The 15,958-nt window shown below is 34.9% G+C and overlaps 1 protein-coding gene across 1 annotated transcript; it reads left to right on the forward strand.

Annotated features, from left to right (window-relative positions):
* Positions 1–6,948: 6,948 nt before the first annotated feature.
* On the forward strand, positions 6,949–7,569 carry LOC123659376 (histone-lysine N-methyltransferase SETMAR-like). Its single transcript, XM_045594592.1, has one exon. The coding sequence runs from the start codon at positions 6,949–6,951 to the stop codon at positions 7,567–7,569; it is 621 nt and encodes a 206-aa protein (XP_045450548.1).
* Positions 7,570–15,958: the final 8,389 nt, after the last annotated feature.

Below are 15,958 nucleotides of genomic sequence, written 5' to 3' on the forward strand. Positions count from 1 at the left end.
AATAATTCGTAATATCGGTACATCCAGTAGAAAGTTATGCGGTATAATGCAACGTAGGTTGACGAAAAAAGCGTCAAGTAAAAACGCATTATTAGATATAACTCGAAAAGTAGTTGTTAGATCGCAAATAAATTTAAATGGGACCAATTGGCACACACTACCTTTCGATTAAAATAAAATTTGTCGAAATCGGTCTACCCGGTCAAAAGTTCTGATGTAACATACATAAAAAAAATACAGTCGAATTGAGAACCTCCTCCTTTTTTGAAAGTCGGTTAAAAACTTAGCCATCTTTAAGGAGCTCTTCTGTGTGTGTGGTACATTTGGCAAAGCACTTTATAATGCATATTCTAGGTGGTAAGGACACCTTTGGTGATAGCTAATTATAAGTTTGACTCATTTTAAGCAGTCAAATTGCATTCTAATCTAGATAAATGTTTATGAAAAGTTAAAAATACTGTCTACTTTTAAATACAATTTCAACTAAGCACAAAATATATTTTATAAATATAAAGGCACACCACCTAATACAGGGGCGACCTCATTCGTTTTCCTGCTCTAGAGAGGTAGTAGAGAGGAACAATTTTATCTTATAATTGTGTTTGCTCGCAAACGAAAAAAAAAAACCGACTTCAATTACATCGACGAGTAATACAACGTAGATCGACGAAAAAATAGTCAAGTAACTACGCGTTATCAAAGATTACTCAAAAAGTAGTTATCAGATCTCGATAAAATTTATATGTGACCACATGATAAACATCAGCTTTCGATTAAATCAAAAATTATCAAAATCGGTATACCCAGTAAAAAGTTATTGCAGATTTTCGAGAGTTTCCCTCGATTTCTCTGGGATCCCATCATCAGATCCTGGTTTCCTTATCATGGTACTAAACTAGAGATATCTTCTTTCCAACAAAAAAAGAATTATCAAAATCGGTACATCTAGTAGAAGGTTATGCGGTATAATACAACGTAGGTCGACGAAAAAAGCGTCGAGTAAAAACGCATTATTAGATATAACTCGAAAAGTAGTTGTTAGATCTCAAATAAATTTAAATGGGACCAATTGGCACACAGCACCTTTCGATTAAGATAAAATTTGTCGAAATCGGTCCACCCGGTCAAAAGTTCTGATGTAACATACATAAAAAAAAAAAAAAAAAAAAAAAAAAAAAAATACAGTCGAATTGAGAACCTCCTCCTTTTTTGGAAGTCGGTTAAAAATTTAATTTAGTACCCGAATGCTGATGCATTATTTTATCCTATTCGGCCTTATCTTTAGTTTTTAGGATTTATAAATTTAATGAATTACTATTTTCTGTACTGTAACAACTGTAAGCGTTGGGCAGATCCTAAGTATGTAGGAGAAGGACTGCAGTTTTATCTGCCTCGTTGATCAACTTTGATTTGACAAACAAACATGTCAACATACATATGTTTTGATATTTTCCTTTACCACTCAGTACTTAATGAATTAAAATGACAAAATTTAAACCGAAAATATCGGCTATATTTATCGATACTGTTATGAACCCACAGCCGTTAAGTATCGATTGAAATGTTCTATTCACTGGGTCACTCTACTCACTATACACGTTCAAACACTTATGCAAGTCTTATTTTTTGTTAACTATTGAGACAGTGGCATAGCGGGGGTTTTTGCCGCCCGGGACCGTAACAAAACTTTGTTGCCTCATACCTACTCTACTTTTTTTAAATTTCTACCTGGGCTATATTTTTACTTAATGTTACAGTTTTCGGAAAAAAACAAAAAAACAAAGTTTTCGAGAGTTGAAAACAGTTGAGACCTTGAAAAGTTCTTTTATCACACATGAAATCCTTAGTGACTTTTAGCACTTTTTTATTAGCTTACCAAAATTCAGCATTGTCGAAATTTTTGTTTTTAAAAACTACTATTTATTTATTTCTACTATTTATTTCATCAATATTACGTCAATACAACTAGAACTCAGTGGCAGTGGCGAAACGAGCTTAACTCGCGGGGCATAATACCTTTTTTTGCCCCTCCTCCCCCTTTTCGAAAACCATATAATATGTCCAGAATTTTTTTTGCAAAGCATTTGGTGCCCCTTTGTGAGTAGCACCCGAGGCATGATGCCCCTTGCCCCCCCCCCCTCACTACGCCACTGCTCAGTGGCAAATTTACAAATTTTTAGCTTTTAAATTCGACAGCTTACTCAAAAAAAATCTCGTTTGGTTAACTTGTTATTAAATATGTTTTACTGCACTTATATTATATTAAAGTTTAATCCGGTTAATGATGACAATGTAATCATTTAAGCTATGAAGTTTGTATGCGAAATTTAAATCCGTAAAATCACCCATTATATCAATGACATTTCATATGAAGTGCTATATCTAAGTTTGGTTAAAGATAAAGATAGCCTTTATTATTAGAAAATACAACTTATTCTCATATTGCCAATGCTAATCTTTTAAAATATTGTCTTTTTGTCCCGAAATTAATGTGCATTCAGCGCGCAGGTCCAACTCGACAATTCCCTGGACTGACAACGAAAAACTTGTTGGCTCTTATTGATGATTGATGGCTGAAACTAGATCTTTCTCTCTGTCGCCCCCCCCCCCCCCTCCCAAGAGAAAGAAACGGCTCTTTCTCTCTCTCTAAACGCGTTAAAACAAGTAACAATTCAAAAATGATTTACGCTTTAGCCAATAATATCGCACTGCTCATAGACCTCTATCCTCACGTAGGAGAAGGGTCAGAGCTTAATCCACCACGCCGCTCCAATGCGGATTGGTGGATACATTCCCTACTATGAGCAACGATCGCTATCAGGTGTACATGATAAAAACCGGGACCGACGGTTTAACGTGCTCTCAGAAGTACAGTGGGGAGACCCACAAGGACTGCTCAAAAACCCAGACCACAGCAAATATCTGTATGGCCAATACAAATATTTGTCATGTGCGGGGATCGAACCCACAATTGCGAGCGCAACAGCCACAAACCAGTATTGTAACCGTTGCGCCATATCGCGTCAAAAGAGTATAGTAAGAGAGAGTAAGGTTATTGAATTAAAATTATAATATTGAAGCGTTGTGAGTGCTAAGTACCAGTGTACAGTACTGAAATATTGGAATTAATGTTAAATTTTCGAGTCAAATTGTTTGGATGTATATGTATAATATATATTTTTTTTTTTCTATAACACAAAAAACAAAATTATACAGTATACCAAATTTGTCGCCTCCTAAAATTTGCCGCCTCCTAAAATTTGCCACCCTTTGCTTGCTGTACTCATCCTACGGGTAAATCTGTTACCGCTAGGACTATACTTCTTGTATGTATTTTGATTTATAGCTTTGTTACTCATTTAACATTAATTAGATCGTTTGCTAGAGAGGTTAGCAAACTGAATTATTCATAAAAATTAAATAATGATTTTTTTTTAATAAAATATTGCCGATACAGTGAAAGATATTAATCTGAATCACGCTGATCGTGTTGCTGGTAACGATTGTATTAAAGTTTTTACGATTACTAATAGTGAGTACGTAGAATTACAACTGCACTTCGAAGGCACTTGACTTCATATCGCTTCGTCTCTTTTAAATAAAAAAACTAAACTAGCTTAAAAATGATATTCTTATCTCTACAAAACTGACTTCTTTCTGTTTAAAATTTTTAAGACGATTTTGTGTTTATATTTCTATCTAAGGAAAAAAACCCAAATGCAAGCGAATACAAGATGTATTTCGTGTTGCTCTTTGGTTTCATACTATCAAGTTACAATTTTTTTTTAAATAATTAAAAATATTTAGTCCCGGATTTTTTTAGGCAACCCATTTTTAATATATTATCTAATATACTAAATTTATTATAAAGTATGTTTCATTCTATTATCAGCTCGGTAAGAATCGACTTAGGTTCGGTCTTAGGCCAGTTCGATGCCGACGAAACTCGTTTGCATTAACCGTTATATCTATTTTTAGATTCACAATTTCATAGTCGCTCTTCCCGTTCCTAAAGCAGGCAAAACAGGCAAACGAACACGCAGTATGGTACAGTATCTGATGGTGAATGGGTACCGCCACCCGTGGAAATCCGGCTATTAGGGAAGGAAGGGAAGGATCCGGTTTTAGGGAAAAGATGTCTGTATACTCGACGCTTGAAAAACCCCAAATTATAGCGCTTAGGGAAACTCTCAGGAAGGTCATTTATCATAGTTTGCATCTACGTGGAAAGAATAAGCATGAAGCTCCCACCGTGAACCCAAACCAGACGTCCAAGTAGTGCAGATGATACTTAACAATTCTGCGAAGGTTTGCGATGGTAGAAACGTGATGGTAGCACCATACCGTAGAGTTGTTCAGAACACTCCCCATTATACACACAGTAATAAGCAAACATAGAGCTAATACGCCTGTCCTTACACTGAAAAGTTCTAAGTGTAAACAAAACTCTACAAATATGTACCTGATTGTATTAATTGTTTATACCTACATAACGATGATGGAATGAATGGATGAACTAACGCTCATTATTCATTTACATGAAAATCAGTAAACTGTTTGCGATTCAGTAATTAGCTATGTGGGAAAATACAGGAATAAACACAATATTAAATATACTTCTTTCTAAAATTTACACGCGATCTCTACTCTGATATCTATAAAATTAACTATTAATTGTTAATTTACTATATCTGATTTTGTTAAGTTTTCAGAAGCGTTTTATAATTTTTTTTGCATTTAAAAAGTGGCCAAGTGATATTGATTAAAGCCGCATCCGTAATGAAGTAAATTGTTCTATTATTAATTTTTGCGTTCTGTAGTATGAACTTGACCACGTAGTGATACATCAAACGGAAAGCTGTTTTTGTTCAAGTTACAGTGATATAATATATACAAAATACGATTGTTTTAATTTAAAAACATGATGAATAGTTCCTGTAATGTAGTATATCATAAGCTGCTGTGATTGTATTACAATATTTCGGTGTTCAAAGAAGACCAATATTATATATTTATAATAGAAATAACAATTTTTTATGCAGAAATCTGGATTATCTTAAATTACAATGAATTTTTTTTCATCTAAAAATCGTTCTATTGTTCGTATAGATACGGTTCCAGAATAAAAGATACCTTTTTTCCCCTCAGTATTTTGATGGTATAGTTAGAAAACATTGTTTCATTGGTTACAATGTTCTTCATATCAGGTGTCGATGTAACATAAGTGGTAAAATTTGTTAGGTATCATACAAAGGTATGGTACCTTTGTGTATTGTAATTGTTATGTCAGATTGAAATAACAATTTACTTTCTTCAACTTAACTTCATACAGAGCAAAAAAGAATTACCAGATAATATACCTATAACCTATAGGTACATATAAGTTGGTATAGCGCTTTACATGTGATATTGGTTCAATCGATTGAGACGTTAAAATTTGGCGTTTTATAGGGTTATACATTAATTGCTTGAGTATCTACATTATAAGTACTTAGTTGCATTATAAAATATTAAACTTTTAGTCAAAGTTAGGTACTAAAATTTAGTTGCAAAATTTGTAGTTATTGATTAAATGGTTAATAGCGATTAAATGCAAACTGATGTTTAATTCTATGCAAAATAAAAACATTGGCTGTTCATAGGAGAGCTGGTTTAACAATGGTTATCTTAAAGTTATAAATATAATATAGGTACCTACTTGTTAATTTTATGAGATAGACAATATATACCTATAAGCGCGGTAAGCGGCGGTGGCAATGGCAGCGGCGGCGGCGCGGCAGCGTGCTGTGAGCTATCCACATATATTTCGAAGGCGGCGGGCCGACATGGGGTCGTTCTAGGACGGACAGTGGTGTGGCCGCCGCAGCGCGTACCACGCGTGTTTACGTAAGCGCCACGCCCCGAGCCACGCTTCGGCGGTGAGGGGCGCGGCGCAAAGCGCGAAGCTTTAGCGGTCGCCGAGCGCCGACTGACGCACCTTCAACCCTTGCGCGCAGACCTCGAGCGCGCTTGCGCTACTAACTGACAACCTCCACGCCTCTAATTACATAACACATCTAACCGTCTACAAAGCCCTGTTTACTGGCCACTGAGGGCTCAATTCACAGCAAAACGCTGTGATTAGGCATGACTATTGCTTTTCATTAAGCCTTATTCATTTACGAGCAAGTAAAGCAGTCTATGCGTAATTAAATAAACTATTATATTAAATTATACTGGTAGAAAAATACATAGGTATAGTAAGGTACGTAAAAAACTGTTCTAAAAAAGTCAAAAATTTATATCATTACATAGTATAAAACAAAGTCGCTTCAATTGTCTGTGTGGTTAGATATAGAACTATGACATAGATTTTGATGCGGTTTTCTTTAGTAACTAGACTGATTTCAGAGGAAGGTTTATACGAGGGTGCGTTTTTAAGTTCGCGGAATGAGAGGATTGGAGGGGGGTGATTAGGCTCATTAGGATCGTAACGTGTTTAGTGACTCATAATTAGTATAAATACGAGATTTCATTGTTATTAGACTATTAGTCTTTGAGCGATCGCCAACCAAGCAACATAATCAGGAGTGAAAAGTGAAATATGGAAAAAATCGAATATCGTGCCGTTATAAAGTTCCCTACCAAGCAAGGAAAATCAGTTGCGACCATAATGGATGAGATGTCATCGGTTTACGGTGACTCTTGTCCAGGATAAACCATGGTGTACAAGTGGCACAGTTTGTTTAAAAAAGGAAGGGAATCCCTTGAAGACGACCCGAGGCCGGGCAGGAGCATCGAGGTGACCACGCCAGAACTTATCCAAAAAGTCGAAAAACTTGTACTCAACGATGCTCGACTAAAGAAGAAATAAATCGCAGAAATGGTTGGCGTATCGGACACAACCATTTTTAAAATCCTGCACGATCATCGTGGCATGACAAGCTCAGCGCAAGATAGGTACCGAGAATGCTCACGCCGCCGGAAAAACAACAACGCCTAGAGTGTTCACGTGCATTTTTGGACATCTGCAATGAAGACAAGGATAGTGTATTGAGTCGAATTGTTACTGAAGATGAAACTTGGGTTCATCATTATGAACCTGAGTTGAAACAAGACTCTATGCAGTGGCATAAAAAGGGCACAGCACTACCCAAGAAGTTTAAGGTGTCACAGTCAGCTGGGAAACTCATGGCAACGGTCTTTTGGGACTCACGAGAAATATTATTGATCGATTATAAAGATAAAGGTGTTTCTATAACCGGAGAATACTACGCTTCAATATTAGAGCGATTAAAAGAAGCCATTAAACAGAAAACACGGGGAAAATTGACGAAAGGTGTGCTGCTTTTGCACGACAATGCGCCCGTCCACAAGAGCCGCGTTGCGTTGGCTGCCCTGCTTAAAGTGGGCTTCGATATTTTGAACCACCCACCCTACAGCCCAGACCTGGCCCCGAGTGATTATTACCTCTTTCTAAAAATGAAAAAAGAGCTGCGGGGTAAAAAAATTACCACCGATGATGAAGTTAAGGAGGCAGTTTCAGCGTATTTTGAGGACAAGACAAAACATTTTTTTATGAGGGTATAAATAAATTAATCGAACGATCTGAAAAATGTGTCCGTCTTGCAGGTGAATATATTGAAAAGGAAAAATAATTTGGTTTTTTTATTTTAACCCCTTACCCTTCATTCCGCGAACATAAAAACGCTCCCTCGTACGTATTTTACATGTATAATAATAGTAGAGGAACACTGATAGTTTTAGAGGTTTCTAATGTAATGCCGTAAATAAACACATTTTTTGCACTTACATTGCAAATATTTATTTTATATTTATTATCAGCATTGTACCCCTGCAAAGCCGGGGCAGGTAGCTAGTAATATATATATATAAACTTCGGAACTACTGAACCAATTTTCATCAAATTTTGTAAGCATCTGTAATTTGGTCCAACTTGGAAGATAGGATAGTTTTTATCTCAATTATTGATCTCAATATGTATTATTGAATATTAAATGTTTATTATACGTCTTTAGTGTGTTTTTATCGGTTAGTTTTATAAAATCTTAATAGATGGCGGTTTTACATATCCAAGTTGCACAGATATCCGGTAGATGGCGCCGTATATCAAAAGAATTAGTAAAAATTTAATTTAATCTATAATAATTACTGAGCCACAGCAACGCGTGGCTGGGTCAGTTAGTATATATATAGTAGAAATTTTTAGATCTACTAGAAACAAATATTTCTGAAGTACCAACAATCAACATAACACACCATTACGTTGAGAAGAGCAGGTACAGGGGCGATCTTTTCTTTCCAACTGGATTTACAAATGTAAACTTTTGTTACTATAAACTTTTATTAAATAAGGAAATAAGTGTGACCTTCAGCAAAAATAAAGCTTTCTAGTAGTATCACAGTTTTTAATCGATTAAGTGGTTCCATAGGTTACTTCCTTCAAACAATTTTACAATCCTTGCCCCTTTATAATATTCGATAGATGCGAGAAGACGAACGAAACATTGGTAACTTTTTATTTGGAACCCAGCAAAGTAGGCACAGGTAAGCGAGTATTTAAATAATTTTGGAGGTTTTAATTTCTGGGTCAACAGAGAAAGAGAGACAGTTTAGAACAGAGGTTACCAACTTTACTTTTTTTCTCATTGACTACTTTCAAAAATTTTCTGATTCTGGTGGACCCCCTGTAGCTGGGCCATTGGCCACATTGGGCCATTGGCCACATTGGGCAATTTTGATTTGTCACCCCATAAATTAAGGGTCCGGCCCTATGTCCACGGTACGGCGCACAGTGGTCCCGATTTAATAAAATATGGACATTGATGCTAGAGGCACGAAAATTTTAATGATGGTTAACACTAGGATAACTAATAAGACAAAAAAATATAATTGTCCTATCACGACTCTTTCTTGATAAAAAAAAAAAAATACTTTTTTTTGTATGAAAGAAATTACATTTCTGTTAATTTCTCGAAATTCTTAAGAGTTATCGAGATGGCGATCACACATGTTAGAAAACAAGTTATTCTGAGTATTTCATGCGAAGATACTTTCTACTTATCTCTGCGTACTTTTGAGTTATTGCGGGTTCAAAAATCGTTTTTTTTTTTATTAAATATGTTCTTACTTTTGAATTACATAGTAACTGAAATGCTTACAATGTTTGAAAACTTTAAATTTAATAATAGTTTTTGAGATAAGTTTGAAGAAATACAAACTCAACGCAGTGGGGTACCTTCATTTATGAGTAGTAGTTTAGTTCACTAGTAACAAAACTCACATAATATTTGGGTCAACGTTTTCTTGAGAAATCTCTGTTCTCTCTCAATTGTTTTTGCGATCGAACAAATTTTGGTTTAATATGAGTGATGTAGGGATCTGAGCTAATTAGAAAGTTGTGGATTATGTCCTAATTAGTTTGTACCGATTGCTATACCGATTTTTCTTGTGTGGGCCAGTCTAACTTTCCGGAAATCTTTGTTTCGCGCTTCGGATGCTTCTTCGGAAAGCATGCCTATGGGAATAAATGAGAAACTTTTACAAATATTTACACCATGAAGCAACAGCTTATGGACACTTACATATATACATACATATTAATCACGCCTCTTTCCCGTAGGGGTAGGCAGACACCACTCCTTTCCACTTGCTACGATCCTTACATACTTCTTTCGCTTCCTCCACTTTCATTATTCCCTTCATACATGCTCTTCGGCTTAGGGTACTCTTGACCTGGCCTTTTTTAAAGACGTCCCTTATTTGGTCTCTACCTAGGTCTACCCCTTCCAACCCTTCCATTCACACTCACCTTATACATTTTTTACGTCAGTCGTTCTTCACTCATTCTCTCGACAAGACCAAACCATCTGAGCATATCTTTCTCAATTGTTGTCACTACATCTTCTTTCAGACCACAACATTTCCTTATCTCACTATTTCTTATCCTGTCACTCGGTTTAACTCCTATCATACTTCTTAACGCTCTCATCTCAACTGCATTTATTCTGCTTTCATGTTTTTTCTGCCATACCCAACTTTCACTTCTGTACATGAGTGTCGGAACCAACAACCCCTCATTCACAGCCAAACGAGCCTTGTTAGACACCTTCCGACTTTTCATAAAGGAGTGCAAAGCTTCATTCACCCTGTTTCCTGCATTAACTCTACTTTCAATATCACTTCCACACTTACCATCTCTTGTAAACTTTGAACCCAGATACACAAACTCATTCACCTGTTCAATTTGTTCATCTCCTCTCACATTGCCTCATCTCTTTCAAACACCATCACTTTCGTCTTCTTTACATTCATCTTCATTCCCTTTCTTACAAAAGCTCCACTCATAGCAATTACCATCTCCTGCAACTCCTCGGCCGACGACGCAAGTAATACTTGGTCATCAGCATAGAGAAGACATTTGACGAGTAACTCATTCAATCTCAACCCACTTTCACTCTCTTTTAAATCTGTCAAACAATTGTCCATGAACAGATTAAACAGCCACGGAGACGCTACACATCCCTGTCTAACACCTTTTTCGATATTAAACCATACACTGTATGCCCCGTTTATCCTCACACAAGCACTCGAATCCCTATAACGAGATTACAATGCTCGTATGAGGACACTGCTCACACCATTCACGGACAATGCTGATCATAATTCATTCCTCATCACTCTATGGACACTTTATGTTATCTTTATGGACACGTTATGTATGTAATGATGTGTATAAGTAAATATAAAGTATTGCTGTTTCTCTACAATATTCCCTAAAAAGGCTAGTATTTATGAGTTGCTCAGATGAAATAGCTTGTAAAATAGCTGCAAAGCTTTTGATTAAATCAGGGTGAATGCCAGTTATTTCAGCAGATAATTCAAAATTTGTGAAGAACCTTCGTGTTGTATTACCGTCGTTGGTGGTACCAAATTCCCGTTTAACTATATCAATTAACCAATCAGTTATTTTCCGGAATTCTTCTCGGGTCTTTTTTGCTATCCTTAAACAATTTGTCATCACTTCGAGCTGGCCACTTTTTAAAATCTAAATTGTAGGAAATATGTAAAAATACATTCCGTGCATCTTATCCACATATGAAGCGAGGACAAACCATATTTTTACATATCATCTCTGATAGATTGTTTGGACACAAAGTCCAAGTTATTCATTTTACTCGGTAGAGTACCACATATATGCTACAAACCACTGCAGAAGAAGTGTTAGAAACCACAGTGGAAATTTTTCCGACTATGATTGATAGTCGTATACAAATCATGATATATCTCAAGATTTTTTAACCGACTTTCAAAAAAGGAGGAGGTTCTCAATTCGACTGTATTTTTTTTATGTATGTTACTTCAGAACTTTTGACTAGGTGTACCGATTTCGACGAATTTTTTTGGATCGAAAAGTGGTGTGTGTCATTTGGTCCCATTTAAATTTATTCGAGATCTAACAACTACTTTTCGAGTTATACCTAATAATGCGTTTTTACTTGACGCTTTTTTCGTCGACCTACGTTATATTATACCTTATAACTTTCTACTGGATGTACCGATTTTGATAATTCTTTATTTGTTGGAAAGGGGATATCCCTAGTTTGGTACCATGATAAGGAAATAGGATCTGATCGAACTCTCGAAAATCCGCAATCACTTTTTACTGGGTGTACCGATTTTGATAATTTTTAATTTAATCGAAAGCTGATGTTTATCATGTGGTCACATATAAATTTTATCGAGATCTGATATCTAGTTTTTGAGTAATCTTTGATAACGCGTAGTTACTTGATTATTTTTTCGTCGACCTACGTTGTATTAATCGTCGATGTAATTGAAGTCGGCTTTTTTTCGTTTGCGAGCAAACACAATTATTACAATTGTCGAAAGAAGGTTGCAGATTTCCTTAAAAATAGCGTTTTTAATAAAAAAAGTAGAACATGCTCCCAGCATTTTTTATTAAATATAATATGATATACATGTTATAAATTATTATCCAGTCTATTTTTGATCTTACTTTTATTATTATTTTCATGGTTCTTATGGTTCAAGCTAATAAGTTAGGAAAAAAAAATGATTTTTGAGCCCGCAATAACTGAAAAGTACGCAGAGATCATAGATCAAGTAAAAAAAATAGATAACGCACTTAGAACAAAAAAGTGAAGCCACTTTTTTAAATATGTGTGAGTGAGTGAAGTGTTGATACTTTTTAAAAAAAGTCCCTGAAAATTTTATTAAGTGGGATTAAACACAATTAATTTAATATAGGTAAAATGGGTATGCGAAAATAAAAATCTGTTTATAGTTTTAAATATATTTACTCCTTTTTTCGCTTCAAATTGTTAAATAAATCTATTGCAGCCATGTTTTGATTTAATGAATTATATAAATCTGTGTCAATGAAAATTGTGTTTTTAAGTAATTGATGATTCCTCTGAAGGGCAAGTTCCTGTTTTAAAGACGTCTAACTCTTTGCTGCAATAATTTAATTTTTCTACATTTTTAGCCGACTTCCAAAAAAGGAGGAGGTTCTCAATTCGACTGTATTTTTTTTTCTTTTTTTTTATGTATGTTACATCAGAACTTTTGACCGGGTGGACCGATTTCGACATTTTTTTTTAATCGAAAGGTGGTGTGTGTCAATTGGTCCCATTTAAATTTATTTGAGATCTAACAACTACTTTTCGAGTTATATCTAATAATGCGTTTTTACTTGGCACTTTTTTCGTCGACCTACGTTGTATTTATACCGCATAACTTTCTATTGGATGTACCGATTTTGATAATTCTTTATTTGTTGGAAAGGGGATATCCCTAGTTTGGTACCATGATAAGGAAATAGGATCTGATCGAACTCTCGAAAATCCGCAATCACTTTTTACTGGGTGTACCGATTTTGATAATTTTTAATTTAATCAAAAGCTGATGTTTATCATGTGGTCACATATAAATTTTATCGAGATCTGATAATTACTTTTTGAGTAATCTTTGATAACGCGTAGTTACTTGACAATTTTTCGTCGATCTACATTGTATTACTCGTCGATGAAATTGAAGTCTTTTTTTTCATTTGTGAGCAAACACAATTATTTTTTAAATAAAGTTCATGTTTTTTTAAAACTTTTCTCTTAGTTTATGTTTTCTAGGTGTATCAAAGATTGAATCTTGGTTAACGACTGATTTTAGACTCATCCGGTAGGTCCTAGAACAAAAAAATACAACATTAAAATACGTAGTAGTAAGTAGTAGTATATACGTGATGGTACTCTGCGAAGTCCACGTTTTGTACCGTACATGTCAGCTTTAACAAAATGGTTTGAACAAACCACATTAGATGAGGATGGCTGTCGTTATAGTTCATTTCGGCTCTATCTATATATATCTATTCTATCTATCTCCTATTAAAATATTCGTTGGAAACCTAAAATCATGATATTTAGTAGTAAAATATGAGTAGTTAATTCACAAATTTAAACAGACACAAACGAGTTAAAAATTCATATTGACTTCAATTTAGGTAAAACATAAAAATCACACGATAAAAAAACACAATAATTATGTCCACTTTCAACTTAATTATTTTTCTATGATTGCCTACAATTTATTTACCCGCATTATGGGCTAATGGAAATAAGAATTATTGGTAACACTCCCTCGGTACGTCATTTCGGAGCATGGAAATTATAAGTTCCGAATAACCTGAATATTATTTTGGAATAACAAAAAATATAAAGTTTTGTATGTACTTACGTGTGAAGCGATATTCCTTCAGACTTTTTGTTCACTTTGGTATTGTTTTTGCACCATTTAATTACAAAAGAACAGCATTTTATAGGCAAAGTTACTGTACGAGGCCCCGTGAGATACTAACGAAAATGAGCGTAGTTTGATGCATGTGTGCGTGAGCGCGTGTGTTTACTTGAAGGAGCCGAGTTTTGTGGCTTCAGTTACAACAAAGGCCGCGCATTATCTACCTTTTTTTACTTCATCTATGCTACTGGGCATAGGCTTCTTTCCCCGTGTAGGAGAAGGATCAGAACTTAATCCACCACGCTGCTTCAATGCGGGTTGGCGGATATATTCCCTACTATGAGTAACAATCACTATCAGGTGTATAGTTTGCGTCATGTAAAAAGAACGCTGGCCTTGAAGCTGCGCAGAAGCGATTTATCGGTCTATTTGGTGGTATGGGGTAGGGGGCGGCCGCGTTTATCATGTGTTGCATGCTTGCCGGTGTGCTATTGGTTGCGCAAAATGCGCAAAGGCGATTTACAGTGTTGCCAACTCTTGAAAATACTTTTTCGTGCTGTCCATTTTTTGGAACAGTCTTATTTGGTAAACAAACCACTGTCAATCGTAATTCACGTATTTTCCGCATTTATCACTCACCTTCACAACACATTAGCATATGGACACTTGTAAAACTCCATTTACTATTTATTTCACTAAGAAATAAATATCAATTTATCATTTTAAACACATAAAAACTATTAAGATACGAATATCGAGAGTACAGATAATTAATATTTTTGAATACGACATTTCAATAACTAAAAAATTTGTTATTGCTTTTGTTTAAAAAAAATTGTAATTTTGTAAAGTGATATTATTATACTCATTTAGTCCGCATTATTCGCAATTGTATTTCTAGTATTTTTAATGTACCTACCAATAACCATTATACGAAGCCGCGAGTGAAAGCGTAATTTAAAAAAAAAACAGTAGTACTTTTGTGCGCGAGTATACCCATGCGCAAATGCACTCCCTCCAGTTTCTTTCAGCGTTCTTTTTACATGACGCGAACTATACATGATAACAACCGGGACCGACGGCTTAACATGCTCTCCGAGGCACGGTGTGGAGACCCACAAGGACTGCACAAACACCCAGACCGTGGTAAACACCTGTATGGCCAATACAAATGTTTGTCATTTGCGGGGATCGAACCCACAACTGCCAGCGCACCGGGTACAATCCATGGCTGTGACCGTTGCGCCAACGCGGCAAAACTACTTTATTAAATGTTATTAAGATTAATGAATATACAGTAGCTACCTATCGACTATTGATTGACACTATAAAATTGTACTTCAATAAACCTTCAATTATTAGTGTTAACTTAAGTTAATCAATTTCACTTATCTGTTTTACTTCAATTAGTTTCTAAAAATGTATAAAGCCTACAAATATTATCAACAGATTAGTAATTGTGTAACCAAAGAAAAATATTCTAATATGCAATAAATACCACTAAAGTAACACTCATATTTTTTTACTGTGAGAGCCATTCACAGTTGGTAGTAAAATATGCCATGTTTTTACTAAATATAAAACTTTTTACACCCTAATATTTCTGATTAAATAGTATAAATATATGTAGCTGAGTTTTTAAGCCATGACTGTAGCATACAGAAGTCTGAAAGAGTGAATTCTTATGCTGTTTATCCCCACTTTCTATAGCCATTCAATTTATCAATAATGTTAATAAATTGAGAAAAAAAGGTGAAAAAATGTGAATTACACATGTTTTTGATACAACTACAGAATATTTCAAATTAACATAAATTTATATACATGTCATTATTATCTTTTTACTCAGTCTTCTTATAAAAAATATCACAGATCAACACAGCCCCTGCAAAATAAGACCATTAGATTGGAAGTTCTTATCGTCTGTTCTTACAAAGGACAAACTCAACAACATTCCAGCCTGTAAATGTAAAAAAAAACTATTTTTTTGTTTACTTGATATAAAAATATGTACGCTATCTGTACACGTCCATTGATTTGCTGATTGATAGCACTTTTTACCATGTATCACTTTCACAAAAAACAATATCTTAAAATGTCATTCAATAGAAACATTGATATATTAAAATGTCCACAGTTAAAAACAAAAAAAATGTTCCCAATTTAAAGTTTATCACAACACTCATAAAGGCAATAAAGTTCAAAG

Source organism: Melitaea cinxia, chromosome 14, assembly GCF_905220565.1.
Source record: "Melitaea cinxia chromosome 14, ilMelCinx1.1, whole genome shotgun sequence".
NCBI lineage: Eukaryota > Metazoa > Arthropoda > Insecta > Lepidoptera > Nymphalidae > Melitaea > Melitaea cinxia.

What these genes read in the sequence shown, in the direction of transcription:
- LOC123659376 (XM_045594592.1), top strand. Translation starts at nt 6,949, where the DNA reads ATGCTCACGCCGCCGGAAAAACAACAACGCCTAGAGTGTTCACGTGCA.